The sequence below is a fragment of the Podarcis muralis genome, chromosome Z (assembly GCF_964188315.1).
Source record: "Podarcis muralis chromosome Z, rPodMur119.hap1.1, whole genome shotgun sequence".
NCBI classification, from domain to species: Eukaryota; Metazoa; Chordata; class Lepidosauria; order Squamata; family Lacertidae; genus Podarcis; species Podarcis muralis.
Window position 1 is genome coordinate 47,085,067 of NC_135673.1, and position 27,999 is coordinate 47,113,065.

A 27,999-nucleotide genomic window follows, 5' to 3' on the forward strand; every position below is an offset into this window, starting at 1 on the left:
CGCCGTGGCGGGCAAAGGGGGGAGTAGCAGCCGCTGGACACACCAGCCAAAGGAGTGGGAGCGCAGCGCCGCCTAGCACGGCGCACTTGTTTTGGATGAAGCGGATTGGTTGGTTGCTTATGTAACGCCGGCACGGTGGGGCGGGGGGGGAGGAGGAGGAGGGAGACAGAGGGTAAGCGAGAAGTTGGAACTCTGGGATTTGTAGTCCGCATGATCTCCCTCCTTCCTCGAAAGAAAGTCTCGCGCTTGGCCTGACGGGAAACCGCGTCCAGCTTCGAGACGCTTCCCCCCGCCCGCCGTCGCCTCGCTTGGGGGACTACGGCTCCCAAGGTGCACCGGGTGCGCACGCGCGGGCTCATTTCCAACTCCCCCGCCCCTCTCCCCGTCTGTGATAAACAGTGCCGCCGAGGCGCCTGCTCTCGTGGCGGAGCGCTCAGTTCCGAGCAAGAATCGGCGGCGAGCGGGAGGGCCCTCAGGGCGGGCGGTACCACCGAGAGATCGAGATCGAGGCGCGGGCAAAGCCGCCGCTCGGGCCGCGCCACCTTCGGGCGAGGACCGGGGAGATCGCCGCGCGGGTCCGATCGCCGGCGGGTGATGTGGCGGCGCTGAGGGCGGCCGGAGACCCGGAGCGTCGCCATCATGGCGGAGCCGGCGGAGAGCCCCTCAGCGGCGGAGTCTCCCTCGGTGGCGGCGGCTTTGGACCCGGAGTTCCCCCCTCAGAGCCGGCCGCGCTCTTGCACTTGGCCGCTGCCCCGGCCGGAGCTGGCGGCGGCCGACACGGAGCCCGGGGCAGCGCCCGGCAGCGGGCTGGGGAGCCCTGAGGAGCCGGCCGGGGTGGCGGCGGCCGGGGCAGCGGCGGCCGCGGCGCCGGGAGGCGGCGGCGGCGGGTCCGGAGGAGCGCGGAAGAGCGGCGGCGGCGGCGGCGGGTCCGGCGGCGGGGCGCGTCGCAACGCCTGGGGCAGCCAGTCTTACGCGGACCTCATCAGCCAAGCCATCGAGAGCGCCCCGGACAAGCGCCTGACGCTGGCGCAGATCTACGAGTGGATGGTCCGCTCCGTGCCTTACTTCCGCGACAAGGGCGACAGCAACAGCTCCGCCGGATGGAAGGTGAGTGCCCGGGGGTGGCGAGGGGGCAAGAAGTGGCTTCGTGGGGAAAGGGAGACAGCAGAAAACCAGCCGACAACAACAAAGCAAGAGAACACGCCGCGGGGTTGATTCGGTTTGTTATCCACTTACGCCGCTTTACATTCGTAAAGCAGCTTACAAACAGAAGACAGCAACAGCACAATGTGCCCGCCTAAGTTACTGCACTCGGAGTAGACCCATCGGAATCACCTAACCCAAATTGAGCCGTACCCAGTTATTTCGGTGGGGCTGATCGGGAGTGGGGGTGGCATATTAGATGTGGGGGTGGCATATTAGATGCAAGCCTATATCCACGCCGCTTTCCATTCGCATGAATTGCAAAGTGGCTAGCAAAGAGAAAACAGCAACAGCATAATGTGCCCCACTAAGTTACTGCACTTGATATAAACCCATCGGAATCAGCGGGCCGAAATTGAGTCGTGCCCAGTTATTTCGGTGGGTCTGAACTGGAGTGGAGCTGGCATATTGGATGTGATCCTGTAATTTGGGCAGTTCTTCTGCTTAGTAAGGCCACAAGAGAGTGTGCAGGATCTTAAGTTTTCTCCGGAACCCATCCAGTGAGGTGGTGAACAAAGCACCTGGGCTCTCTTGACCCTGCCACCTTCCTTCTCCAGTTTGCTCTGTTCACCATCTAAACCAGGGGTCCTCAAACTTTTCCAGCAGGGAGCCGGTCCACTGTCCCTCACACCTTGTGGGGGCCCAGACTATATTTTTTTTTTGGGGGGGGGAATGAACAAATTCCTATGACCCGCAAATAACCTAGAGATGCATTTTAAATAAAAGAACACATTGTACTCCGGCTGCCAGCCGGATTGTGAAGGCAGTTTGCCTTAGTTTGCCTACCCATGATCTAGCCTGCCTGCTGAACAATTCTGAGGAGCTCCAGTGCCTATGTGATGTTTTTGCCATTCCAAATAATAGCAAATGGTTCAAATTTGGATTTTGGATACTTTTCTTATGGTCCATTGTGGCTACATTTTATGCACATGGATGATAGTGTTCCTGTGGTGTGCTTGAGTGCTGCCTCCTGTGCTCTTGTTTCAGGAGCCATTGCAACATTCCTGTAAGGTAGGCTAGTATTATCTTTCCTGTCTTGCAGAGTTGGAAGATTGAGTGAGTGTTGTTGACCGCTGAGTATGGTGAAAGGGAGATTGAAGCTGACTGCTTCCTGATTGTTTGTTGCTAAGCTACATGGAGCTATGACACTTCTACCTTTTCTTCCTTATCTCTCTTTCCACATCCCCCAACATCCCTGTGTTTATTCTTATATACTACATTTCCAAGCCATTTTTCTGCCAGGGCACCCAAAGGCATATAGTGACATGTGGTCTAAAAGACAAATACAGAATGCAAATACAGGAGGAGAAAAGAATACCTTTTCTTGGCAGGGTTTCTGTATCATCCTGAACCAATATTTTAATGCTTGGCAGATTATGCTTCCACCTTGCTTTACCAGCAACATCTTGACTTTGTGGCTTTTCATAATAAAAGTTTTAGGATACTGCCCCTTTGCTTTTAGAATCTTTTTGAGACCAAAGACCTCAACAGGTGACACTTTTTCTTGACAGAGCTGTGTGCCAGTGTTAAAGGCACTTGAAAGAATTAAAAGGTGGAGACATCAGGGGATTGGGCACTGTCAGATTTTTACATGGAACTGTGTATAGCAGAGATTTTCAACCTTTTTGAGTCCATGGCCCCCTTGACCAGCTACATTCTTTCTATGGCTCCCCTCTGGGCAAACACGTTCTGGGTCTCAGAAGCCCAGTTATGTCACACCCTCCCTCGTAGAGTGTTCCCTCAGCCTCCTCTCCTCTCCCCTCTCCCTAGGAGTTCTCAGGGCAGCCGCCGCCTCCACCCCTGGTCTCTGAGCTCCCCCCCCCCCACCAAACAAAGGTGCCTGCTCCCTGGCCTGCCCCAGAAGCCTCATTCGCCTCTGGAGCTTGTAGCCAGGGCTGCTGCAACAAACAGCCACAAAAGCCTTTGGAAGGTTGAGACGCAAGAGGGCATCAGAGGAGGGAGAGAAGGAAAGAGGGACAGAGGCCAGTGTTGCCTGTGGCACCCTGGCTATCATCCAAAGCACCCCAGGGGGCCACGGCACACTGGTTGAGAACCACAGGTGTATAGCATTGCGCTGGCACTGGGATTATTAGTCAGCCTGCAAGCCAATTTCCAGGGCCAGCTAGGGAGGCATGGGAAAAGCATTCATCTCTTGCAGAGAACATGAATGCGGAGTGTTGGAGAGAGAGGATAGTAAATAAGCCCTGTCCGTACAAAGGAGTCTGCTTCCTCTTGCGACCGATTGTGGTAGGGACTTTGGAGCTGCTAGATTTTAACTCTTCTACAGTTTTTGATCCACATGGAGAGGCTGCTGGATTTGACTTGGTGTATTTCTACATGTGCTAGTAATGTTGACTTCTGCAGGGTGGCTCTCAGAACAAAGGGGTGGATTGGTTCAGTCTCCTTTTTCCTGTGTCACAACACTGGCCTGATTACTGTGTGATGTCCCAGATACCCATAGTTTAGCTAAATTCCAAGGGCAAACAGTTAACAGAGGATAGCCCTTTCTGAAGCTGTCATCTGTGCTGGATTAGGGAAATCTTGTTGCCAGAAATTGGGAGGATGATAGTAAAAACGCTGTCTTTAGGGACTGAAAATATTCTGGAAATGTTCTCTCATCCTCCCCCCACCTCCTTCCTGCACATACTGTATTTACTCAAATCTAATGCTCACCTTTTTTGGCCAAATTACATTGCAAAAAATACAGTGCACATTAGATTCGATGGCACATTTACATTCTCCAGCAAATCCTTTTTTTGTTTCAAGGTCCTGAAAATTGAGGTGCACATTAGATTCAGTGCTGCATTAGACTTGAGTAAATATGGTAGCTGATGTCTTCTAAAAACATAGCTTTAGACAGGAATTTGGGGAGATGGGGACAAGGAATTCCAGCTTTGTTCTGTTCCATACAATTTTCTCTTATATGAATTTCTTTAAATAATCTGTTAGTTCAGACATGCCTTCTTCAGCCTGGTGCCCTCCAGATGTTTTGGGTTATGTTTCCCATCAGCCTGACCATGCTTCCTGAGGCAGATGAAAGTTGTACCCAGAGGACAGCAGGTGGTCTAGAATGACTCTTTTTACCTAGGCAAACCTTGCCTTGGATCAGCCTAAATATTTATCTGGGCCAGCAGTGCCTTTGATAGTATCTAATAAAGGGTAGTGAGCAAGTATTAGGAGATGGACTTGGGGGGTTTCACAGCTGACTACTTCCCCACCCCATGTGTGTCTTTTCCTTCTTCCCTCCAGTGTGACCCTTAAGTTCACTTTGTTTCAGCACTTCCAAGAAAGGCCACTCCCTGCCCCCTTTGTAAATGTTCTCAGAGATTTCTTGGAAAGGCACAAGCTCGATCTGGAACTCTAGGCCAAGCTGCTGTGGAAGACCAAGTGTCACTTGAATAGTTTTCAATACTGGGCTTCAGTTCTTTGTCACCCAGCTGCGTTGATACTCAGTATAAATAACTCCTTCATAGCATGCATTCCTGGCTCACACAACCCTTCCTTCAGAACAAGAACTCCGGGCAGAGAGGGAACATGCATGCTCTGTGCTGAGGAAGTTCAGTAAGGCTGAAAAGGCACTTAGAACGATCACTCTTTCTTTCAGATATGAGCCTTATTTGTCCTAAAAATGGGAAATGCCTGTATTAAAGGGAGTTGGCTCCTTTAGCGGCTTCATATGAGGGAGCTGTCCCGCTCTCGCAGGCCTATTCAGAATCCCAGAATAGCACCACATGCCAGAATGTTCTACTTCTTGCAAGCTCGCATTTAAAGTACAGTGGTACCTTGGGTTACATACGCTTCAGGTTACACACTCCGCTAACCCAGAAATAGTGCTTCAGATTAAGAACTTTGCTTCATGATAAGAACAGAAATCGTGCTCCGGCGGCGCAGCGGCAGCAGCAGGAGGCCCCATTAGCTAAAGTGGTGCTTCAGGTTAAGAACAGTTTCAGGTTAAGTACGGACCTCTGGAACAAATTAAGTACTTAACCTGAGGTACCACTGTAGTAACAAAAAAATACTCTTTTGCTTTTGAAGCACATGGACTTGCTTTGATTTCAGAGTTAATTTCCCCTCTTTTGCAAATACAGACAACTACCCTGTAGTTTATTCTGTGGTGCAGAAGCTTGCCTGAGGATGTCCCATAGGCTTCAAGGCTCAGCAGAACTTGAACTTGGTTACCTGTGTTCATATCTATCACACTGGCTGCCTTTTGTTTCTTTAGTCAATTCTCATTGTCCTCCACCCCCCTCAAACCCCGTCTGCCAAGTAAATGAAGATGTTCTGTTAGTGAAGGATGAATTAACAACAGTCCTACAAGCAGACACTGAACAGTTTCTTCCTGTCCTTTATTCTGCAGGATTCCCTTGTATGGATAGACACTTTATGAAAGGTTTTGTTCTAAAGCAGTTGAAACACATGTTTTGGCAGTGAGAACTGTTTTGAGCTGTCACTTATGCCAGGCGTCTCCCATACAGGTGTCAGGAATATGGTTAAAGTCCCTTTCCCAGTGCTTGTGCTTTTAGCATGGGAAGCACAAGGATTTGCCAACAATATTGTGCCTTAATATTTATTTATTTTCTATCTTTAGAGAAGCATTCTGTATCATGCCAGTGAATCTGAGCACTGTAGTTAGGCCTGAACAACATAGACTATAAAATTAATCCCACCCAATCGACTAGAATGTGGTCTAACTCCCCCCACTTAAATCCATCTCAACTAAAAGAAAATACCGTAGATTCCGGCGTATTAGGCGACTGGGCAGCTTCCTCCCGGCATGGAGCCCGCCGCCCACTGCTGCTGCCCAGCGAAGCTGTCGCCGCTGCAGCAGTGGGTGGTGGGCTCCATGTTGGGAGGAAGCTGCCCAGCGAAGCTGGCTTAGCATCACTGGGCAGCTTTGTCGGGCAGCTTCCTCCCGGTGTGGAGCCTGCCACCCACTGCAGCCATACCCGGTGTATAAGACGACCCCCGACTTTTTAACCTCTTTTCCGGGGTTAAAAAGTCATCTTATGCGGCAGAATCTATGGTAACTCACCCTCACTTACCAATGGTACCTAACACAAGGTAAACTAGGGCTGAGGCGCCCAGGATCCTCACCAAAATGCTGGAGAGGCTGCACCTCCATAGGCACATACCTTCACATGTGGGGGGAATGTCCCAAAATCCAACCAGTCATACAAGAACACCAGTCATACAAGAAATATGCAAAATAAATAAGTAGGTATTAGAAGTCACCCCAGAACATCATCCAAGTTAATAATGCCCACTCACATTATGCAGAGCTCATAACCCACCTAATCTCAGCAGCCAGAAGCCTCATAGCCAGACACTGGAGAGACTTGTCAGGAGTAAACATTGGCAAATGGTATCAAACAGTATGGGAAACTGCCTCACTAGAAAAGCTAACCAATAAACTGAAACTGGCATGGGGATAAATAGAAGAAGATGTTCTCACTCCAGTATGGTTCCTCTTCATCACATACACAGCCCAACAAGAATCTACCAACAGTGTACAAATCATTCTGGCTAACGACCAAAAAATCCACCCTCTCACACACATAAACAACTCTCACAGCCAAAAGAACCAACCAAACTCGAGGCTACCCCCAACCTCTCTCACCACCAAGGAAACATAAGTGAACAGAAAGAGAACCCATTCAAGTGACGCTGACACAAAACCCCACATACACACTAAGCAAAGAAAATAAGCATTACCACCTGACCCCAACCCCTCTCACCATCCCCTTCCCCGTTTCCCTTCTTTTCTTACCGACCTTATACTGCATGCAACACTCATGTCTCACAACAAATGTAACTGATCTGTAGAAAATGCAACTTGAGAAAAGAGACAATGCACATATTTTTTAAACTAAAATCTTCAATAATTTTTTTTTTAGGGGAAGGATGTTATAGCATTCGTGTATGTCTGTAGACTCTTGTGCAATTTTCTTGATGAATCATGAAGCATTTTAAATCTTTTCGGCTTTGAATGCTGCTTGGGTAAAGCTATACTTTGTATCTGTTAAATGGAAGCAAAACATTTCTATTGGTTTCATAGTAGGACTGTTAAAAGATTGGCATAAGATACCAGATTCTGCCCCAATCTTATAGAAACTTTCATATGTTGGCTTATTGCACCAGCTACTGTCTCTTTCAGGAAACTGCCTTAAGGATCCCTACACTTGACTGACTGAGCTCAGGCAAGATGGGATTGGCAAGTCCAAATTAATAGGGACAAGGGGGAAATTACTAAGTAGTTAGGCTGCATAAATTTCAGGGTAATGATTTATTGGTTATCCCCACTCACTGTGGCTGTCTTCACTCTTGTAGCGTCACCTGCCTCTATCAGAGTGCAAGTTTATAAGCTTACAGGGGAAAGTGGCTTTCTTTTAGAATGGAAACCCACAGATTAGCAGAGAGAACAGTACAGTCATACCTCGGGTTGAAGTTGCTTCAGGTTGAGTGTTTTCAGGTTGTGCTCCGCGGCAACCCGGAAGTAACAGAACGCGTTACTTCTGGGTTTCGCTGCTCGTGCATGCGCAGATGGTCAAAATGATGTCATGCGCAGAAGCAGCGAATCACAACACATGCAGATGCTGGTTGCGTTCTGTTCTGGATGCGAACGGGGCTCTGGAACGGATCCCGTTCGTATCCAGAGGTACCACGGTACTCTGAAAAAATGGTATGTGAGAATCACCATACACCAGAAATCATTAAAGTTGATTTCCTCTACTTAGCTTGGACATCCTCCTTGTAAACCCAGTGTGTTTCTTCATTTGCAAGGCACATATTGGGAAATGCCAAGAAAGGCACTTCCAATTTTTCATTGATCAGAGGCTGTTCTTGTGTGCTGCTTTATGCCGGTGTGGATAGCTGTTTGCTTGGCTTCTTTCTGTGTATGGAATTTTATGACTTGTATCATTCCCAAAACAAGATGATTTAAGTAGAAGATTTGGACATAATTCTCTTGGGTAGGTAAGAACCAAAGAGGTAAACTATACTTTGAGCACTGCTTCATAATAAATGTTGATGTTCAGGAGTAGGTGTGGTACATTGGAAAGGGTTCTCCAGCAACACCTGGGCTTGTCTGACTCAAACAGTTCTGTTGAAGCTTTGCAAAAGTTATGTTTTTGATATGCAAGTTACATGCATATTGGTGGGCCCAGCCTACAAGCATCTCACTTACAGTGCATGCCAGCTGGCAGATGAGATGGGTGATGAATGGAAATACAATGTACTGTATTAGAAAAAGATGAGGTGGCAAGCACAGTAGCACAATCCTATCCCAGTAATATCTTTGGGCATCTTTGCTAGGGAACCCACAGAGAGTATCTGCTCTGAGGTGTTGTCAGCCATGCCTATTCCTGAGTGAACTCTAGATTAAAAGCAGGGTGTGCTTAACTGAACAAGGACGGAACAGGACAAACATGCCCCACCCCAGAGCCATTTGGGTGCAGAGTCCCAGAGGGCACTTTCCCACTCCCTCCTCACATTGCTTGCTCTTCATAACTCAGGCTGAATTGTCTTGGAAAACCTTGGCGCTCTTTCTGCCAGTTTTTGAAAGAAGCTGTTTTCCCTGAAGAGAGCATGCGTAGAGGTTTGCCTGCAGCTGTACTGAGCCCCAGAATAACTGCTTCCAGGCGCTTATGCTGTGCCACCAGTTGTCCATATGAAGTGACTCTCCACCCACTATCTTTTGGCTTTTGTGCCTCTTGTCCATAAGACTTGATTTTGGGTTAAACATTCTACAGAACATGTTGTGCACAGCCCCAACTTTTTACTCCCTTCCTGGCTGTGAAAGGAGAACTTAACTGGCACTAGGCTCTTTGTATGAAAAGATAGTAGATTTGCCTATGAGCTGTGTGTGGTGTGTCCTAGGTTTAGGTAAACTAACTTATTTGCAACTTGGGAACCTTTAGTGCTTTGCATTATTTAGGGTTAGTGTTGGAGGAAGGGAGGAAGAGCAGTGTTCTTGTGCTTTTAACAGTTGTGGCAGGCAGAATGTCAGCAGGTTAAGCTTGTTCTAGTACGGAAATACTAGGAACTTAGTTTGCATAACTTTTGATTACCTCCTTCTTTGCAGACCTCAGTAGTGTGGAGGTTAGAATCCCACTGTAAGGTAGAATAATCACTTGAGGGAGGGAGGCTTGTGCTCTGCGATGTTGTGGATTGGAGAAATTTCAGTTGCAGGCTTGTGTACTATACTTACAGATAAAGGAAGAACGTGTCTGCTAGATCAGGCCTAAGGCCAATGTAGTCCAGCATCCTGTTCTTGTAGTGACCAACCAGATTCCTTTGGGGAACCCACAAGCAACACCTGAGTGCAACAGCCACTCTCCTCGTATATTCCCTAGCAAGTGGCATTCAGAGGCATCCTGGCCATGACAGCTTTGAGGGAAATAACCTACTGTTACTGTGGTAACAACTTTTTTGTCAAGTTCTTCCTCAAGCTTCACTTTTTTCTGTGAAGTCTTTCTTCCCCAAGTCTTTTCTAACAACTGCAAAGCTAGCTAATTGCACTTACCCGTTGTCATCTGCTGCCCTTGCCTTTCTGCCTTTCCACTGCTCCCCTTTCTGTGTTAGGCTTTAGATTGTAAGGATCTCATTTGCTATCAAACATCACCTACATTCAGTGGCGGAGCTTCATGCTCCACCGGGGGGGGGGGGGAGTGGAGAGCAGGCGGGACTGGCGTGCATCCCGGGGGCGTGGCACAGTACCTGTGCCCAGCACAGGGCATGGGGCAGCTGCGATGGCACCCCACGGGGATCATGCTGTCGGGGTGGTGCGCTCCCCCCCGCACTCCTCTTCCTCTGCCAGTGCCTACATTAGCACTCTGTTAAAAGGTAGGTAGCTGTGAGGGAAGGGATGCTTTCTAAGGCTGAAATTCTTCCAGCTGCATTGGAGAGAGTGCAAGCTGCTTCTTTGGCATGGAGGTAGGGCTTGCCATTTGATATGGGAGGTGCCTTTCATTCCTCCCAGGAAAGTCGATGAGTATTTGGCACATAAAACTTTATTTGAAAACATCATTTTCTGTCTGTCCTGGTGAGGACAATTTGGCCCCATCTTGTTGCCAAATTCCTCACACCTTTGAGGAGTTCCAAACAGGTACTAGCACCCTGGCATTTAAGAACCACACCAGAGGTTCCTGAAAAACAGTCAATATGTGCTGTCAAAATAGTATTTGCTTTAAGATGGTTGATGTGTGAGGCCTTTATTGGTTTTTCCTCTGCCCCTCATCATCACAGAACTTAGAATCACAGAATTGTAGATCTGGAAGAGGCCCTGAGGCTCATCTAGTCCAACCTCTGCAATGCAGGAATATGCAGCTGTCCCATATGGGGATCAAACCTGCAACCTTGGCATTATCAGCACCATGCTCTAAGCAGCTGAGCTATCCAGGTTGATGTCATAAAATATATGTATTTATAATTCAGAAAGTCTGAATTAGGGTTGGGTGAGGGGAGAGTTGAGGGTCAGCAGAGACTGAGCATTAATAATAAGAGCCTGTTCAAGACTGTTACCCCATTAAAGCTGTACTATCTATTAACTACACTTCGATACAAATAGTATTTATTTATTTATACATACATACATACATACATACATACATACCCCACCCATCTGGCTGAGTTTCCCCAGCCACTCTGGGCGGCTTCCAGTAGAGTGTTAAAAACAATACAGCATTTAAAAACAATACAGCATTTTCAAATTAGAACAAAGGGTGGGGAAAGTATTTTCAAATTTGGTGCTTGATCAAGTAACTGAGATACTGTTTCCTCCCCCCTTCCCACACTCAAACAACCACTTACCACAGGGGTCAGCAAACTTTTTCATGGGGGGGCTGGCCCACTGTCACTCAGACTTTGTAGGGGCCGGACTATATTTTGAAAAATAAATACCCTGCAAGCCGGTCCCACATCTGGCTCTGGACCTGGAGGAGGAACACACTCTGCATGCGCTCAGAAGCGTGTCTCGCGCCGCCCGCCCCCGCTGTTGTTGATGAGGAGCAGCTGCTCCATTGGCCTTGGAGCTCCCAGGTGGCGTGCACCACGTGCTGCAGCCCCGTCATCCAAGGCCAGGGGGCGGCAGGGTGGGCAGGCAGCGCGCAGCGTGCCCCCCAGCTGCTCCAGTGCGGCTGCTGGGTGTGCCACCTGCAGCAGCGCCAAGCCGGACACCAGGCATGGGGCCAGCAGGCGCACCAAGCTCTGGCTGAAGCCCTGCGACGTGCCCATCACGATGCCCATGGCATGGCCCAGACCTGCCACCTGCCTGTCGGCCTCTCCATCCATGGCTGCGCTGGTTCTACCTCAGCGAACTTCCTGCAGCCAATCCAAAGCCATGCCAGCGTCGCAGAAGTCAGTCCCTGTGCAGCGAGGCATCTGCGGCTTCTTTTCAAGGAAATGCTGTGCCGTGCCAGTTTAGCTCAGTGTGGGGACTGACTGAGCGGGCAGCAGGGTCCACGGGCTGGATTTACGAGTCTGGTGGGCTGCATCCAGCCCCCGGGCCATAGTTTGCCGACCCCTGACTTAGTATAAATGATCAGGAAGGCTTTGTGGTTGGTATGGTATCTGATTTCCTAATCGATCAGTTATATTGCTATATTTGTTTTTGAACACACACACACACACTCACGTATATGGGGTATATAGATTTTGCGCAACTCTGCCCAGATTTTTTTGTTTGACCCCCTCAGGACTCCTCTGGTGTTTTACTTGCTGGCTTTTGTTTTCTTCTACTTTGGGTCCTGATGTCTCTTAATGACTAGATTTAGCTACAGTATTATTGTAGAAGCCAAGTATGATAAGTCTGTTGTACCAGAAGAGCACTGTGCTGAAACTGGTTTTTTTTAAACCCTATAAAACCATAAGTAGCTCCAGCTCACTATAATTTTACAGACAGTCTCCTTCCATGTATTCCATGACAACCAGCAATTAGAATGAAATTGGATTGCCCTATTAGTAGCTTCAAGAAACACACATGTACTATGTCCAAATGGTGAGGGTATAGCAAGAGGCATTCAAGGTGGCTGTTCTTCCCTCTGAACTCTCTCTGAAACATGGGCTTTTTTGTTTTGCAAAGAGGATATATGGGTAGCCTGGGATTAAACCAGTAGGAAGGTATTTAAATTGATTGTGTCACTCTGATGTATTTTATCTCTTTCAAAAACAAGTGGATTATCTGCTCCGCCACACAGAGCCTTGGAGGTGTAGTGGAGTGCTTGGACTGTAAATCTAGATGCGTGTAATAGAAAGCACTTCTCACTAGTATTCTCAGCAAAATGTAAAAAAACCAAGCCTACCTAGGAACGCCCTGTGGTGGCTTGTTTTTGTGAATGTTCAGACAGCCTTTGTGTGTGGTTGAAAGTGCTGTTGGAATCACTTTGTCACAGAGCAATAGAGTAGGGGGAAAGTGAGTGTTGGAAACAAGTTCACTAACTGGGAGCCTGCAAACCCTCAATTTGCGTTAAATACCATTTAGCTAGAAACATAGTTGAGTCTAGTCATGTGGTAGTTCCAAGCTTTTTATCTTTTCGCCAAGTTTGCTTTGGATGCTCCAAAGATTGCTTGCTCCATAATAATGAGAAAATAATAATAATAATAATAATAATAATAATAATAATAATAATAATACTACTACAGTGGTACCTCTGGATGCAAACTGGATCTGTCCCGGAGCCCCGTTCGCATCCTAAAGCGAACGCAACCTGCTTCTGCGCGAGTCGTGATATGCCGCTTCCGCGCATGTGCGCGATGTCATTTTGAGCGTCTTCGCATGCGGCGAAACCCGAAAGTAACGCATTCCCTTAACTTCTGGGTCACCGCAGAGCATAACCTGAAAACGCTCAAGCTGAAGCATATTTAACCCGAGGTGTGACTGTAATAATAATCCTTTATTTCATCTGTAGTTTCAGAACTAGTATGGTAATTCTAAACTGGGCAACCCTTGAACTCTGGATTTTTAAAGAACGTTGTGTTGGGGTTCTACCTTAACTACCTCCTGGATATTCTTACTGGGGTGACTGTGGCTAAGTCACTGGGTTGCCTGAGCCACAGTCTAGTGCTGAAGGGACATTGCTTGGTGGTAGAACATTTCTTTGCATGCAGAAACCCCCAGGACCAGTCTCCAGATAGAACAGGAAATGACTGTTGTCTGAAACCCCAGAAAGTTGTTGCCAATCAGTATAGACAGTAATGAGCTAGATGAACCCAAGGGTAGTTTTCCATGTTCTAGCTGTCTGTGCTGTCATGCCTTGGTTTCTGAACTTATTAAAACCAACACACTAAAAAATACTGTACAGTATTATCTTCATCAGAGAAGCTAAGGCAGGGGTCAGCAAACTTTTTCAACAGGGGGCTGGTCCACTGTCCCTCAGACCTTGTGGGGAGCCTGACTATATTTTGGAAAAAAAATAATGAATGAATTCCTATGCCCCACAAATAACCCAGAGGCGCATTTTAAATAAAAGGACACATTCTACTCATATAAAAACACCAGGCAGGCCCCGCAGATAACCCAGAGCTAAGGTATGGGTAGGCAAACTAAGCCCCAGGGGCCAGATCCGGCCCAATCGCCTTCTAAATCCAGCCCGTGGACAGTCTAGGAATCAGCGTGTTTTTACATGAGTAGAATGTGCGCTTATATTTAAAATGCATCTCTGGGTTATTTGTGGGGCATAGGAATTCGTTCATTCCCCCCAAAAAAATATAGTCCGGCCCCCCACAAGTTCCGAGGGACAGTGGACCGGCCCTCTGCTGAAAAAGTTTGCTGACCCCTGAGCTAAGGCTTGATAGTTTCATCCTGTAGTTCCAGAACAGTTCTGCTGTTGGGCCGAGGACATCTCTTGACGCAAGGCTTAGCACACTGTGGTTCTGTCTGAGGAGGCCCGTTACCCAGAAACAAAACCTTACTACTATTCCTAGGAAGTTACATGCTGTTCTAAACCTCTTGGTTTCAAGTCACTCTGAAGCATGTGGAGCCAAAGTCTTGTGGTTATGCAATTAAATTGCAGTCGTTCCTTTTGGGGAGGGAGGGTGGCTCCTGTTGGTCAGCTGATTGACTCACTCCCTGTGGGGCGGGGCTGTGCGGCAACTTGCAGCTTGTAAACCACTGGGAGGGAAAATAATTATTCCATTCTAAATCAAGGGCAGCTATGGCACGACTATGGGGTGGTGGTGGGTTTTTTCTTATTTGCAAAAGCTGCAGAAGAGATATTTGGAAGCCACAGACCTCGAGGCCATAGTTGTCAACTTTTCCCTTTTCTTGCGAGGAATCCTGTTCGGAATAAGGGAATTTCCCTTTAAAAAAGGGAAACATTGACAGCTATGCTCCAGGCTGGTGTAGCTGTTTGCAAAGGCTTTGAAAACAGCATTGTGTATTGGAATACACAAACTTCTGGTGGTGTAGGCACAGTTGAGGTTAATGAACAGTTCATGGAATTGCTTATTCTGTCACTAAGTCACTGATCCAGCATGCTTCCCAGTTTGGAAGAGAAATCAGCATTTTCAGGGTCCACCCATGTGCCAAAAGAGGCCTAGGTCAGTTGAAATTGAGGACTTGTGTTTTAATGGCCCCAGCTGGGCTACCTTCTATTTCACTTGGGCTTGATGGGAAAAGTAAGCTATGGGAATAGTTCTCTGAATATTCCACACAACTGGAGTTGGAATCTTCCATTGTTAATGCCTTCTTGGAATTTGATCTGATATCAGCCGAGATGGCCACCCAGAAGAGACGGGAGTGTGGCACAACACAGTGATTGGGTTGGCAGCTGATTCCCTTGGCAGTCAAAAGCTGGTGATTGCAAATCAGTTGGGAGTAGGAAACAGTGTTAGAAACTCAGATATATAAGTTAGGTGCCAAATGGCTTCTTAAACCAAGGTTGCAATCGCCAAAATGGAATGTCTAGTTACCATATTGGGGCCAGATGGCTCTAAAGTAATTTTTTTCAAATGATGGACTGACTGTGATTGATTCTCAGTTAAACATCTGGCTGGTTCAAATGTTTGAGCTTTGAGAACTTAAAGAAGAAAAGTCACTTGATTCGGGCACAGTCCACATATATATTGGCCTATTCCGACCTCTCTTTTTTTAATGGTAACTGCTCCTTCTCAGGCTGCACAGAAAAAGCATTTTGGTTCCAGAAATTTATTCTGATAGTGCAGATAAAATATAACTGACATAATTCAACAGGATGGGGTATTAGGGTGTGAAAGCAGTCCAGATCCAATGATCCCCAGATGGTGGAGGTGCCATCCTGGTGCCCAGGCATCTTCACTTGGTCACAAGTGGTTGGAAGCCAGATGCAAAATGCACCTGGCGCCTGGCTAGTTTTGAACACTGGTAGGAAGGCAAAGGATGTAGAGGGGGACTTACATGCAGAGGATTGAAAGAACAACCTTTTACGTAAATGTCTTATTGCAATTTTTATAATAAAGGAAAACATTCAAATTGTTTGAAGAAAATAGGATAAAATATAAAAGAAGGAAATAAAAAGGGAAGGGGGAAAAAGAATAAGGAGCATACAAACATAAAATGCATACAGTGGTACCTCGCAAGACGAATGCCTCGCAAGACAAAAAATCCGCAAGACGAAAGGGTTTTTGGTCTTTCGAGCTGCTTCGCAAGACGATTTTCCCTATGGGCTTGCTTCGCAAGACAGAAACGTCTTGCAAGTTTGTTTCCTTTTTCTTAAAACCGTTAATACCCAGGGTGCATTGCTTGAAGAGGTGCAGTTGCAACTTGACTTCGAGGAACAACTCATAGCACGCGGTGTGGTAGCCTTTTTTGAGGTTTTTGAAGACTTTGGTGATTTTTGAAGCTTTTCCAAAACTTTTCTGACACCGTGCTTCGCAAGACGAAAAAATCACAAGACGAAAAAACTCGTGGAACGAATTAATTTCGTCTTGCGAGGCACCACTGTATTCATGCTCTCAAATGTTCTTTGCACTCAAGTAAATGATTACAGTTTCATTTCAATGGATTTGTAAAGACATTAGAAATTATCCTAAAGTATCCCTCAGTAACGATGCTCAGGTCAATGGTAGCCTTCAATCATGTTACATTTGCAGCACATAAGAAAGAAAGCAAAAGCAACTTTCCTGGAAAGTGCCTTTTTTGTTGGTTGGATTACATCTCTGTCTCATTTGTTTAGATAGTTTTTCCATGAGGGCAGCTGTGAAAGGACAACTCACTGCATGACTGTTGGCTCACTGCTGTACCCTGCTTCCTGGATATTCCTTCATATTTATGTTGGTTTGAACTTCCCAAGCAGAAGTTCCCAAACATCTTTGCTTACAGTGGGAAAGGCAAATTGCCTTTTCTGTCACCTTAGTCTCTGATGTCAGTCATAAAATGCTGGGTGCAGGTTTTTTTCTAGATTGGTATAGAAAAAAAAGGCATGTTCATGGACTTTTATGCCAAGCAATGCCTCTTCCTTTTTGTTTTTTGCTAAAGTCTATGTTGAGCAAGGACACAGAATCTGTGACAACTTCCCCCTCCCCCAGATCTTGTTGCTCTTGAATGTCCATCACTCATAAACCAACATGACCAGTGGCCAAGGGTGATGGGAGTTACAGACCTGAAATTCAGTGTGGGGCTTCATGAGAGAGGGCATTCCCAGTCCAGGCTCCTCTATTATGGAATCTGCCCCCCCCAAACAAGGCTGGCACCCACTATTATGCATTTTGTGAGTTTACCCAGGCCTTTGGATTAATTATTGCTGCTCATTTGCTCTGAATGTTAACTCTTTCCATCATTCATTCATTCATTCATTCGTGTGTTACGGTGCTTAGTGTAACTCTCTGGGATGCACATTTTAAAAAAAAATAAAGAGTGGGCTAAACATAGTTTAAGTACATAAATTAAATATGGGGGTGAGAGTAAAAGATTGTCCATATCTGCTTGAGAGAGGAGAATGGTCTAATGCAGGGTTTCCCAAACTTGGATCTCCAGTTGTTTTTTGACTATAGCTCCCATTATCCCTAGCTAGCAGGACCAGTGGTCAGGGATGATGGGAGTTGGAGTCCTAAAGCAGCTGGAGACCCAAGTTTGGGAAGCCCTGGTCTAATGGGCTGTATGGGAATGATGCTAACACACTGCCCTTTCCCACTTCCTTCCAGAACTCCATCCGACACAACCTCTCCCTGCATAGCAAGTTCATTAAAGTGCACAACGAGGCTACAGGGAAGAGCTCTTGGTGGATGCTGAATCCAGAAGGCGGCAAGAGTGGAAAGGCCCCACGGAGGAGAGCAGCCTCCATGGACAACAGCAGCAAGCTGGTCAAGCCCAGAGGAAAAGCTCCCAGGAAGAAGGCAGTCATGCCAGTGGCCCCGGAATCTACTGCCGACAGCCCAGGCTCCCAGTACTCCAAGTGGCCTGGCAGCCCTTCTTCCAGAAGCAACGAGGACTCTGATGTGTGGACCAGCATCCGGCCTCGGACCAGCTCCAATGCCAGCACCATCAGTGCAAGGCTTTCCCCCATCCTAACTGAGCCAGATGACCTTGGAGACGAGGCGCTCCTTCCATCCCTTGTCTACTCCAGCGCATCTAGCAGTGTCCCACCCACAGTGACAGAGGAGCTGGAACTCATTGACGGCCTGAATCTGATGTCATCAAGCTCATCCTTGCTGTCAACTCAGCAGCCTTCTCCAGGCGGTCTGGCACAGAGGAATCCCAGTTTCTCCTTGCGAAGCCAGAGCTCAGCTGCTCAGGCATCGTCATTTGGCAGCTCCCTCTTCAACCCTGTTGATATCTCTCTGCACAGCTCTGCCAGCCACTTCTCTGGCCCACAGACCCTGGAAGCCCTCCTGACATCCAACTCACCACCACCCAGTGATGTGATGATGACGCAGGTAGATCCGATCCTCCCACAGAGCGGAGGCAGGTTGAACAGCCAGACTTTTCTGCTTCTGGGGGAGCAGTCCTCCAAAAACAGGATGAGGCCAGTTAACCCATTAAGAAAGCCTCCAGAGCAGCAGCTGGAGTCGGTTGGCACTGCTTCCTTGCCGACTGCATTTTCAATGGCATCTCCTCAGAATACAGTCAGCCTGTCAGCTTTGAAGGCACCGGGCTCCACACAGCCTGCCCAGGCGGTCCAGCTGGGCACCCAGCCATTTCTGTCTGCAGCTACATTTGCCCCCTGTGGAGGCAATCAGGACAGATTGCCCAATGATTTGGACGATATGTACATGGAAAACCTTGAATGTGATGTGGATTACATAATCAACACTGACCTCATGGATGGAGAAGGACTGGACTTCAATTTTGAACCCATTCCATCTGCTCCCAGCTATCCCAACACGTCACAGGCCTCCAACCATACCTGGGTACCCAGTTAACTTCAGGATTGACAAAGGTAGGTGGATGTATGCAACCCACACTTCTCCAGCCTGGTGCCCTCCAGATGTTTTGCACTACAACTCCAATCCCTGCACTTTCCTATTTCAGATTGTCACAGGTTCTGAAAAGTCACAGTGGTGAGGGTTACCCCTACTATCAGGAGTGAGCCAGTAGTAAATCACATGAAATAAGTGAAGTAAACTCTTTATTAGAAAAACAACAACAGGATCTGCACAGAAGTGTCAGGCCTAATGAGCATTAGCAAGTTTTCTTTGGTTGCAGACTCTGAAGGTCCCTCCTTCCTAACAGCTGCCTAATTCCTCTCCTCGCCCAGGTTTCCCCAAGCAATCTGAGCCTGCACCTGCATGTCACTAATTTACTGCCTCGGCCCATTATACCTGAAGGAGCATCTCCACCCCCATTGATCAGCCTGGACACTGAGGTGTCTCCTCCAACAGTCTTCTGTTGGTTCCCTTACTGTGAGAAGTGAAGTTACAGGGAACCAGGCAGATGTCAAGGAGATAAAGAACTATATAACTTTTAGAAGACCTCTGAAGGCATCCCTGTATAGGGAAGTTTTTCGTTTGATATTTTACTATGTTATATATATGTTGTAGGGACACGGGTGGTGCTGTGGTTTAAACCACAGAGCCTAGGACTTGCTGATCGGAAGGTTGACTGTTGGAATCCCCATGATGGGGTGAGCTCCCGCTGCTCGGTCCCTGCTCCTGCCAACCTAGCAGTTCAAAAGCATGTCAAAGTGCAAGTAGATAAATAGGTACCACTCCAGCGGGAAGGTAAACGGCATTTCCGTGCGCTCCTCTGGTTTGCCAGAAGCGGCTTAGTCATGCTGGCCACATGACCCGGAAGCTGTTTGTGGACAAACGCCGGCTCCCTTGGCCTATAGAGCGAGATGAGCGTGCAACCCCAGAGTCGTCAGCGACTGTTACCTTTACCTTTATATATGTTGTAAGCCTCCCAGAGTGACTGGGGAAACTCAGCCAGATGGGTGGGGGTTACAAATAATAAAATAATAAAATAATAATAATAATAATAATAATAATAATAATAATTATTATTATTATTATTATTATTATTAAAAAAATTATTTCTCCACCACCCTCTTCATGCCTCTCCTGGTTCTGGGAGACTGGAGCGGGGGGAGGTTGCCACAGCAAGAAGGGGAAACAGACACCTGTGACTCTTCACCAGCCTGACTCATCTCTGCCTCTTGGCTTCCCTCAACCCACTCTCCTGCTTCAGCTTCAGCTTCTACCTCTGAGTCTGGACTGCTCTCTACCACAGACTCTCCCAGTTCTCTAAGCCCTGTTACCTCTTCAGCTTCCAGCACCTCCTTTTCCCCATCTTCTCCCTCTCATCGCCATCCCACACCAATTCCTGGCTCTGAGGCTTTTACCATTGGAAGTTCTCCGGCTGGTTCTGCCCACCATTCCTCTGCATCCAATCAGTTCCTGACACCTACACAGGGCTGAAAAATAATTCAGGTATTGAGGTGCTGAATCAGAATCTCCAGCTTTGGTTTAATCCCACCAGCTGTTCTGCCATAAAGTGATTGCATGGTCAAGCTAACGAACCATGAGTGCTTAATACCTTAGAAAGTGTGAGGAACACAAGGAGTATGATATAATAATTCTCCATTTCATCCATCTCAGCATCTTTTTGATCTTGGTGCTGCTGTTAATATGGGCAGCACTAGCTATGACATTAAATTAATTTATTACATTGAATGTGTGCATTCTTTAAATACATAAAACCTAAATAGCCATTGAGGGACCCATGAGAAGAATTTGGTCTAGACTAGAGCAGGGGTGGGGACGCGGGTGGCACTCTGGTCTAAACCACAGAGCCTCTTGGGCTTGCTGATCAGAAGGTTGGCAGTTTGAATCCCCATGACAGGGTGAGCTCCTGTTGCTCGGTCCCAGCTTCTGCCAACCTAGCAGTTCAAAAGCACGTCAAAAAGGGCAAGTAGATAAATAGGTACCACTCCGTCGGGAAGGCAGAAAGCATTTCCATGCACTGCTCTGGTTTCGCCAGAAGCAGCTTAGGCATGCTGGCCACCTGACCCAGAAAAACTGTCTATGGACAAACGCTGGCTCCTTCGGCCTGTAAAGCGAGATGAGCACCGCAACCCCAGAGTCGTCTGCGACTGGACCTAATGGTCAGGGGTCCTTTACCTTTTAGTGCAGGGATAGTCAACCTTTTTATACCTACCACCCACTAATGCATCTTTCTTGATGGTAAAATTTCCCTACCACCCACCAGTCCTCGATGGAAGGAGGATTCAGTTTGTGCCATAGAACCCCCTACCACCCACCTAGAATCCTGAAACACCCACTAGTGGGCGGTAGGGATCAGGTTGACAACCCCTAGTCTAGAGGGTGGGGGCCTGGAATGGATCCAGTGAGAGTTTTCCTGCAAAATCAAAAGGCAGCAGAGGGGAGTTCTTAGGTTCATAGCAGTGGGGAGGCTTAACCCCCCCCCCCCCAGTGCAGGGGGACCCACACAGCAACTATTCATATTTTTCAAAATAAATTTAATAAATTTACACATTACTAAACACATTACTGTAATTCATTTAAAATCACGTGTTTGGCCCCCTTCTCCCCCAAGTATTTGCCCTAGATTTTGTGAAGTGAAAGCTTGTCCAGTATTATGGAAGCAAGTTGTCCCTTTGTAAATGTGTGATTCAGATTCTGGGAGGGTTGAGAATGGGCAAATTATTATTTTATTTGATTTCTTACCCACCCTTCACTATGAGGAGCCAGGGTGAGTCACAACAATTTTAAAATATGACATTGAAACCACTTCAGATGGATTACAATCATGGGAATAAGGTGGCCCTAAAATATATATCTTAGGTGTCAAAGGCCAGGGTAGTGGGGAGTGTATTTAGGATCTGACAAAAAGTACATAATGAATGTGCCAGACACACTTCTGTGAGGAGGGTATTTCACAGCTTAGGGGTTGCCACAGTGGATGCCCTTTCCTGTGTTGCCCTCCACCAACTTCTGAGGTCACCTTCCTTTGCCACCACCTCATGCAAATGTCTTTAGACAGGGTTGTGACCTGTTAGATTGTGGTTTATTGTGCCTAGCTCTAAACCTGTTTAATGTCACTGGGGCTACAGCATAAACAGCAGCAACAGGCACCCAGATGGTTGTGTCAAAGGTGCCTCTGTTCTAGCAAAGCATTTAGCCTCCCAGGTTTCTTGTGTTCAGAGCATTGTCCTCCATCCTGAGACACAATGAGGTTGTAGAGCAGGTGTGGGGAACCTGTGGCCCTCCAGGTGATGATGATTCCACTGCCCATCAATACCATCCAACATGGCCCATGGGTTAGATATGATGAAAGTTGTAGCCCAATGACATCTGGAGAACCACAGGTTCCACACTCCTGACATAGAGTAGAAATGTGCCCCAAACTCTCCTTTCCTTCTCGGTTATAGACAGGAGTCTTTGCCTAAGAATGAGTTCCTAATCATGTTGGCAAAACTGAGCCGAATTGTGTATGGCAGGTGTTGGGAGCAGGATTTCCTAAAATGCTTATGCCCTCTGTACAGCACAAGAAATCCTGCTTCTTCCTCAAAAGGAGGGCGATATATGGGTGTTATGGAGTTCTTCCCTGCTGGCTATTTCCCTTATGCCTTGTAAGTTATTGCTGGCCCCATTCTTCTAGCCAGGCATTTTTGTGTGTGACAGTACTTACCAGTATGGCGTGCTGGCACCTCTTCTTTTGCTGCCCATGGCAGCCACTTTGTGTGGGCACCCCACAGCACTTTTTTTTTTTTTTTGGTGTTTTATTTAGAAAAAGAGCAAACCAATAAAGTTATCAGTAAAAGCTGTTAGCAACAAATATTTAAAACATTCAAACACCATTGACATAAACAATAAAAAGAAAACATAATAAAGCATTATGCATGTCTGGGTAGGCTTGCATTACCTAGCAAAAATGCTTTAAGCAGGTGCTGAAAAAAGCCCCCTGATGTCTGTAGGCAGGGAGTTCCAAGGCCACCCACCTGTCATATGGCATCAGACAATTCAAAGTTACAGCCACAGCAGCAGACACTGGCTTATTGCCAATCTTAGTACTGTAGTCCCACAGTGCTATGATTGGGAGAAGCGTTTCTGCTAGCTTTTTAGTGACGAAAAGCTGCCGCTAAGGCTTATATCCAATCTTAGCACCACAGACCTAAGACTGGAGATAACCTTATTGGATCTCCGCACTGTGATCCTACGCGCTAAGATTCAAGAGCTCCCTTAAGATTCAAGAGCTCCTCTTGGCACTTGTAGGTAAAAGGTAAAGGGACCCCTAACCATTAGGTCCATGTCATGGACAACTCTGGGGTTGCGGTGCTCATCTCGCTTTATTGGCTGAGGGAGCCGGCGTACAGCTTCCGGGTCATGTGGCCAGCAGGACTAAGCCGCTTCTGGCGAACCAGAACAGCACACGGAAACGCCGTTTACCTTCCCGCTGGAGCAGTACCTATTTATCTACTTGCGCTTTGACGTGCTTTTGAACTGCTAGGTTGGCAGGAGCAGGGACCGAGCAACGGGAGCTCACCCTGTCACAGGGATTCAAACCGTCAACCTTCTGATCGGCAAGTCCTAGGCTCAGTGGTTTAACCCACAGTGCCACCCGTGTCCCGTATCTCCACTTAGGATGTAGATCAGATAATAAATCTCCACTATGCATGTAAAGTGACTGCCAGCTGGGCATCATTTGCCCAAAAGGGCCTTGTGGGCCAAATTCAATGGTCTGGTAATCCTAATTATTCATGCAGGCTGGACATCACCAACTGTGGCAAAGATGGAAACTGACCAATTAAGAGATGCTTTTAAAGGGTCAGCCAATTGTGGACAAGAACATAAAAAATACTTTGCCTTCAAAAGTGTGCTATGTGTGGCCTAAAATAAAAAAGGAGTCAACTTTTGTAAAGAACTTGTGAAGCTGTCTTTTCAGATTCATTGTAGAAAATCCACTATTTTCTACTCAGAATGGCTGCAGTTTTCCAGGATCAGACAGAACTCTTTCCCAGCTGTGCTGCCTGAGAATTCTTGACCTGGAGGTGCCAGGGAATGAGCCAGGGCCTAATGCATCCCGTGCATTCAGTGAGCTATCATTTCGCAAGGGCCCCTTTCCATACTTCTCTGCCTGATCACCTGGATGCAGTTACTACCACAGGCTGTTTGTAGACTCAGAACAGTAACTTCTCTGTAGCATTGCTTTCATAGATTTAGTGCCTGCTTCGGTCTTCAAGACAGTATTGCTAGCAAACCATTTCACATGTTTGATTCTGTTTCGTACTTATTTTTGAGGATGACTAGGACATGGCAGAGAAGATGAGTTAATCCTCTCCCCCTCCCTCCTGGCCCAAAACTAGGGTAACCAGAAGTGTACGATACTTGTGGCCATATGACAGATCTGATGGGCAGCTGTGAGCTGTCGCTCTGTCTCACACCATCCCTCATCCCTTCCTTGAGTTCTGCTGAACTCTGATTTCTATTGCCATGTGCAGATAAGGGTTGCTTTGGATGGAAGGTGCTGATGGGCAGGAGGGTGCATATATGGAAGAAAGAGACTTCAGGGAAGTTGGAGCGGAAATGATACTGACAGCAGAATGAGCCTACGTAACAGGATGCATTTGAGGCCTTGAACCAAGAAGTGAAAAGAGTCTGGGCTTCCAAGAGGTTGTAGTAATTACACAATGCACAATCCCTGGGGCTTTGGGGCTAGAAGCAATCTGACAGTTGTGGATTAATATGGAGCCTCTGTTGGGGGCAGATTAACCTACATTTGCCTGGTGTGGGAGTCTGGAAGCTCGCAAACCTCTGTGGATTCAGGCTTTGGCTCTAAACTGGGAATCAGACCTTCAGAAATGGAGGTGCTCAAGGAACAGTGATACTAAATATCTGGAAACCGGAGTTCCCTCAAGGCTGAATGTGTCTTACTCTGTTGTGTGTATTTTCTGTTGTACATCCATGCGCAGTAGTGCACTAAGTATCTTCTCTCTCCCCCCTCCTCCCACAGTGCCCTTCTGGTCCTGGAGTTATTGCACTCCCAGAGGAGTCTGGAATGCAAGGAGCACCTGGTGTCCGTCTTACTGTTCTGCAAACCAGCTGGAAGCAAGGGCGAAGCAAACGGCAACTGGAAGAGAGAGAGATCCTGTTAAGTGCCACATCTTTTCCTGAGCCTACTGTTAAGCCCTGCAAGCCCCATCCAGGAGCCTGAGAAGAGGCCCAGGAAGTGCTCCACCCATGGCCAAAGACACTTCCTGCCCTTCATAAGCATTCTCCGGATTGATGGAGTTTTGGCCTGGCCGCGATAGGTCAGAGAGCTGTCTGAAGGGGGAGGGCATTGAGCTGGCATCACCCCTCCAGCTGATCTCAGCCTCAACTCCCCTTTGACTTGACACCCTGTGGATGGGGTGAGAAGATGGTCTGTGAATCATGTGGCTGTCTGAGTTGAGAAGTCCCTCCCCTCTTGAGCACTTCCCTTGTTCCTTTTCTGATGGGAGCAGGTGGTGGTGCTGGAGGAGGAGGAGGAGGCTGAGGGAAGTAAAGTTGCCCTGTTTGGGGTGGTGGTGGTGGGAAGCTGTAGAACTCATTATTGACTGTGCACCTGGCCTACAGGTGCCTTCTGGAAGTTAAGGCCCGGTCTGACCTTGTGAAACCCTCACCTATGTGTTCTTGGGCAGCACTTCCCTGAAACAATGGCTCCCCCAAGGCAGGCAAGCAGGTGCTAAAAGCTGTTGCTAAGAAACCAAAATGTCTTCTCTTTGGGTTCATTTCTGGGCTGTTTTGTGTTGCAGCTGAGAAATGGAAAACCCATATCTGGCCTTAACCAGAGCCCTGATCTGCATTTTCCCTTTTTCTAGTCCAGAAGGGCATTTTTCTACAGATGAACTATTTTGGAGGTTGCTTTTTCTTCTCCTCCCCCTGACATGGGCAGAAGGCAGGGCTTTCTGTGGCAGCCTTCAAACTGTATTATTTGTGTCTCTGTATTATGAGTGCCTTTCCTTCCCTCAGAGATGGCGCTACTGGCAGTAGCTGTTGCTTTTCAAAACTGCATCAAGAACAATGTGGGTGCATTTGCTGGGGGGTGGGAATGGGGAGAGAAGGGCACGGAAGCAGCTTTGTTCTTTGGAACTGGGGCAGGTGGTGGAGTTGCACGTTATAGATAATTACCTGCAAAGCTAGCAGCAGATTAAATAGAAGCTTTTGTAAACCTTGGCGCGGGGTTGGGAAGAACTGTCTATATTTTAATGCAGAATCCTATGACGCTATTGGCTAAAAGTGCAGCCTGTTTTCTTGCAGCTTTACACCTTTTGATACCAGACAAAACACTAAAGCACACAAGGCCCAGGGATGGGTCTGAAGATGGGATTATGGGACAGTTACCCTGCTGGGGGGGAGGATGGGGAGGGGTCCTCCTTTCAACCTTGTGCTTTTCAGTAGCTAATTATGAATTGCCAGCAGGACATGTTGGGGTCCTCTAAGCCTTAGAATAGCTGGGTCACAGCTGCCACTGCGGGTGCCTTTTGAGCCCTTGCCCACTTTGTGCAGGGCCCTGGCAGAGTGGTGGCTGGCTCAGGCCCACCTCTGCTGAGCAACTGTGACGGCCTTGGGTGGGTTGCCTGCTGTGAGCTTTTGCTGTTAAGCTTGGGAGACAGAACAAATAAAATAATATCTAGGATTCTGAGGGTTGGGGGACCACTTTGTTGCCATGAGAAAAGTACCTTGAGGAACCAGGGAAACTCTAGAGGAGATCTGGTAGCTCCTTGGATAGATGGGAGAATTAAGGGTGTCAGAAATGGGGACCGTGGGTGGATTCCTGTCTGGTATGGGCCCGCTCAGGAAAGGGGCGATATTTGCAGGCTATTCTTTCTGCCCTGGGCATGTTATGTTTGGAGTCTCACTTGAGCTACTGTAGGCGGGTGGGAGCAGGTGAGGCTTCAGCCCCCTGAAGCACTCTCAGGAAGGGCAAACAGCACAAGCCTTCTCTTCAGCCACTTTCTAAAAAACTTTCCTCAGAGCCTTCCTTAGGTTAACAAAGGTCCTTTGTGGTTAGCACAGGGCAAAGGGTGTGTTCTGAAGCACATGTGCAGAATATGTCAGCTAGGGAGGCATGACTTGAGAAAGCACCCAGGCTCCCCCTGCTTGCAGCAGCAGCAGCCCTGGTCCTTGGTAGCACGCTCTTGCTGTTTCCTGCTGTGACCTCCAAGCGAGTCACACTAGGTGTTTGCAGGTTCAGCCCAGGCCCTGTCACCTCCCCTAGCTTAGAATGGCGCTCCTGTCCTCTCCCAGCACCCATGTAGAGCAGTTCCCTGAGAGCCATTGCTGTAGTAGTAAGCCTACCTTTAAAAATGAGGGAAGCCAGCAGAATTGAGCAGCAAGTGCTACGCAGTGGCAGGAACTAACCTGCTTCTGAGCCAGGGTTGCTCAGGGAAGTCCCCTGCCTCACTTTGCATGGCAGGCCTCAGCCAGGTTGGGCTCGGGGAAGAAGCATAAGTAACATGAAGAACTACATCCTCTAACTTAGAGTTGGTTAATTGTGTAAGAACTGCCACTGCTCTGCTTCACTTCTATGCCTAAGGTGGGCTACATCAAAGCCTTAGGGCCGTTCACACTAAAAAAGGGGTCAGTTGGTGATCTAAAGTACCCGAAGGATGAACTGATCTGCATTAAGCAATTGTGAGCAGCCTCCCAGAACCCCTTGCTTCTTGTTGCCTTTTCCTCCCCAGCTGCTCCAGAGGACTCTGAGTAGGAAGGTGGGGCTGGCTTTGGTGCCTCAGAATAATTAAAAATGAAGGCAACAGAGTGTGGTGCAGTGGTAGAATGCACTCCTCTTTGATGATCTTGGTCTCCTGCTAAGTTAGCTTGTCAAACAGTCGGCGGGGGAAGCTTTGGTGATTTGGGAGGAGTAGGGTGGAAGCTACGTGTTGGATATTTGTGCGTCTCTCAGGGTGGGCTGCTGAGGCCTCTTCTCCCCAGAAGTAATATCTAGACACAGCAGGTGACCTTCGGCTGGCCTCTTTCCAGGACGGACCTGTGGACTCCATGGGCAAAGAGGTCCATGCTGTGTGCCTGTTCTCCTTGGACTGCTGCCCTGCTCTGGTACAGTTGATGGCTTGGGGAGAAGCTGGTTCAAAACAGGCTTTTCTCTGTTTCTCCTGAGGAAGTGATCCCTCATGCTAATGCTCTATTTTGCTTTTGTCCCTTTTGTAACCCGCTTTGAGGTTTTTTTCTACAATCAAGCGGTATATAAATTTTATGAAATAAATAATAAATAAATTGTAGCAATACAGTCTCTACCAGCGATCCCCCCCAAACTGTGTGGAATGTGCTGGAGGTCAAAACGTGACAAATAAATATCTATAATCTCTATTATCTGCCAGTGTCATAGCATTTCTTGCTTCCTATCCCTGTAATAGTCAGGAAACGGGG

The 27,999-nt window shown here is 47.7% G+C and overlaps 1 protein-coding gene across 1 annotated transcript; it reads left to right on the forward strand.

Moving 5' to 3' along the window:
• Nucleotides 1-362: 362 nt before the first annotated feature.
• On the forward strand, nt 363-27,942 carry FOXO4 (forkhead box O4). The gene is made up of 3 exons (XM_028714929.2): nt 363-1,107; nt 17,317-18,551; nt 24,584-27,942. The coding sequence occupies exons 1-2, from the start codon at nt 640-642 to the stop codon at nt 18,532-18,534; spliced, it is 1,686 nt and encodes a 561-aa protein (XP_028570762.2). The 5' UTR covers nt 363-639; the 3' UTR covers nt 18,535-18,551; nt 24,584-27,942.
• Nucleotides 27,943-27,999: the final 57 nt, after the last annotated feature.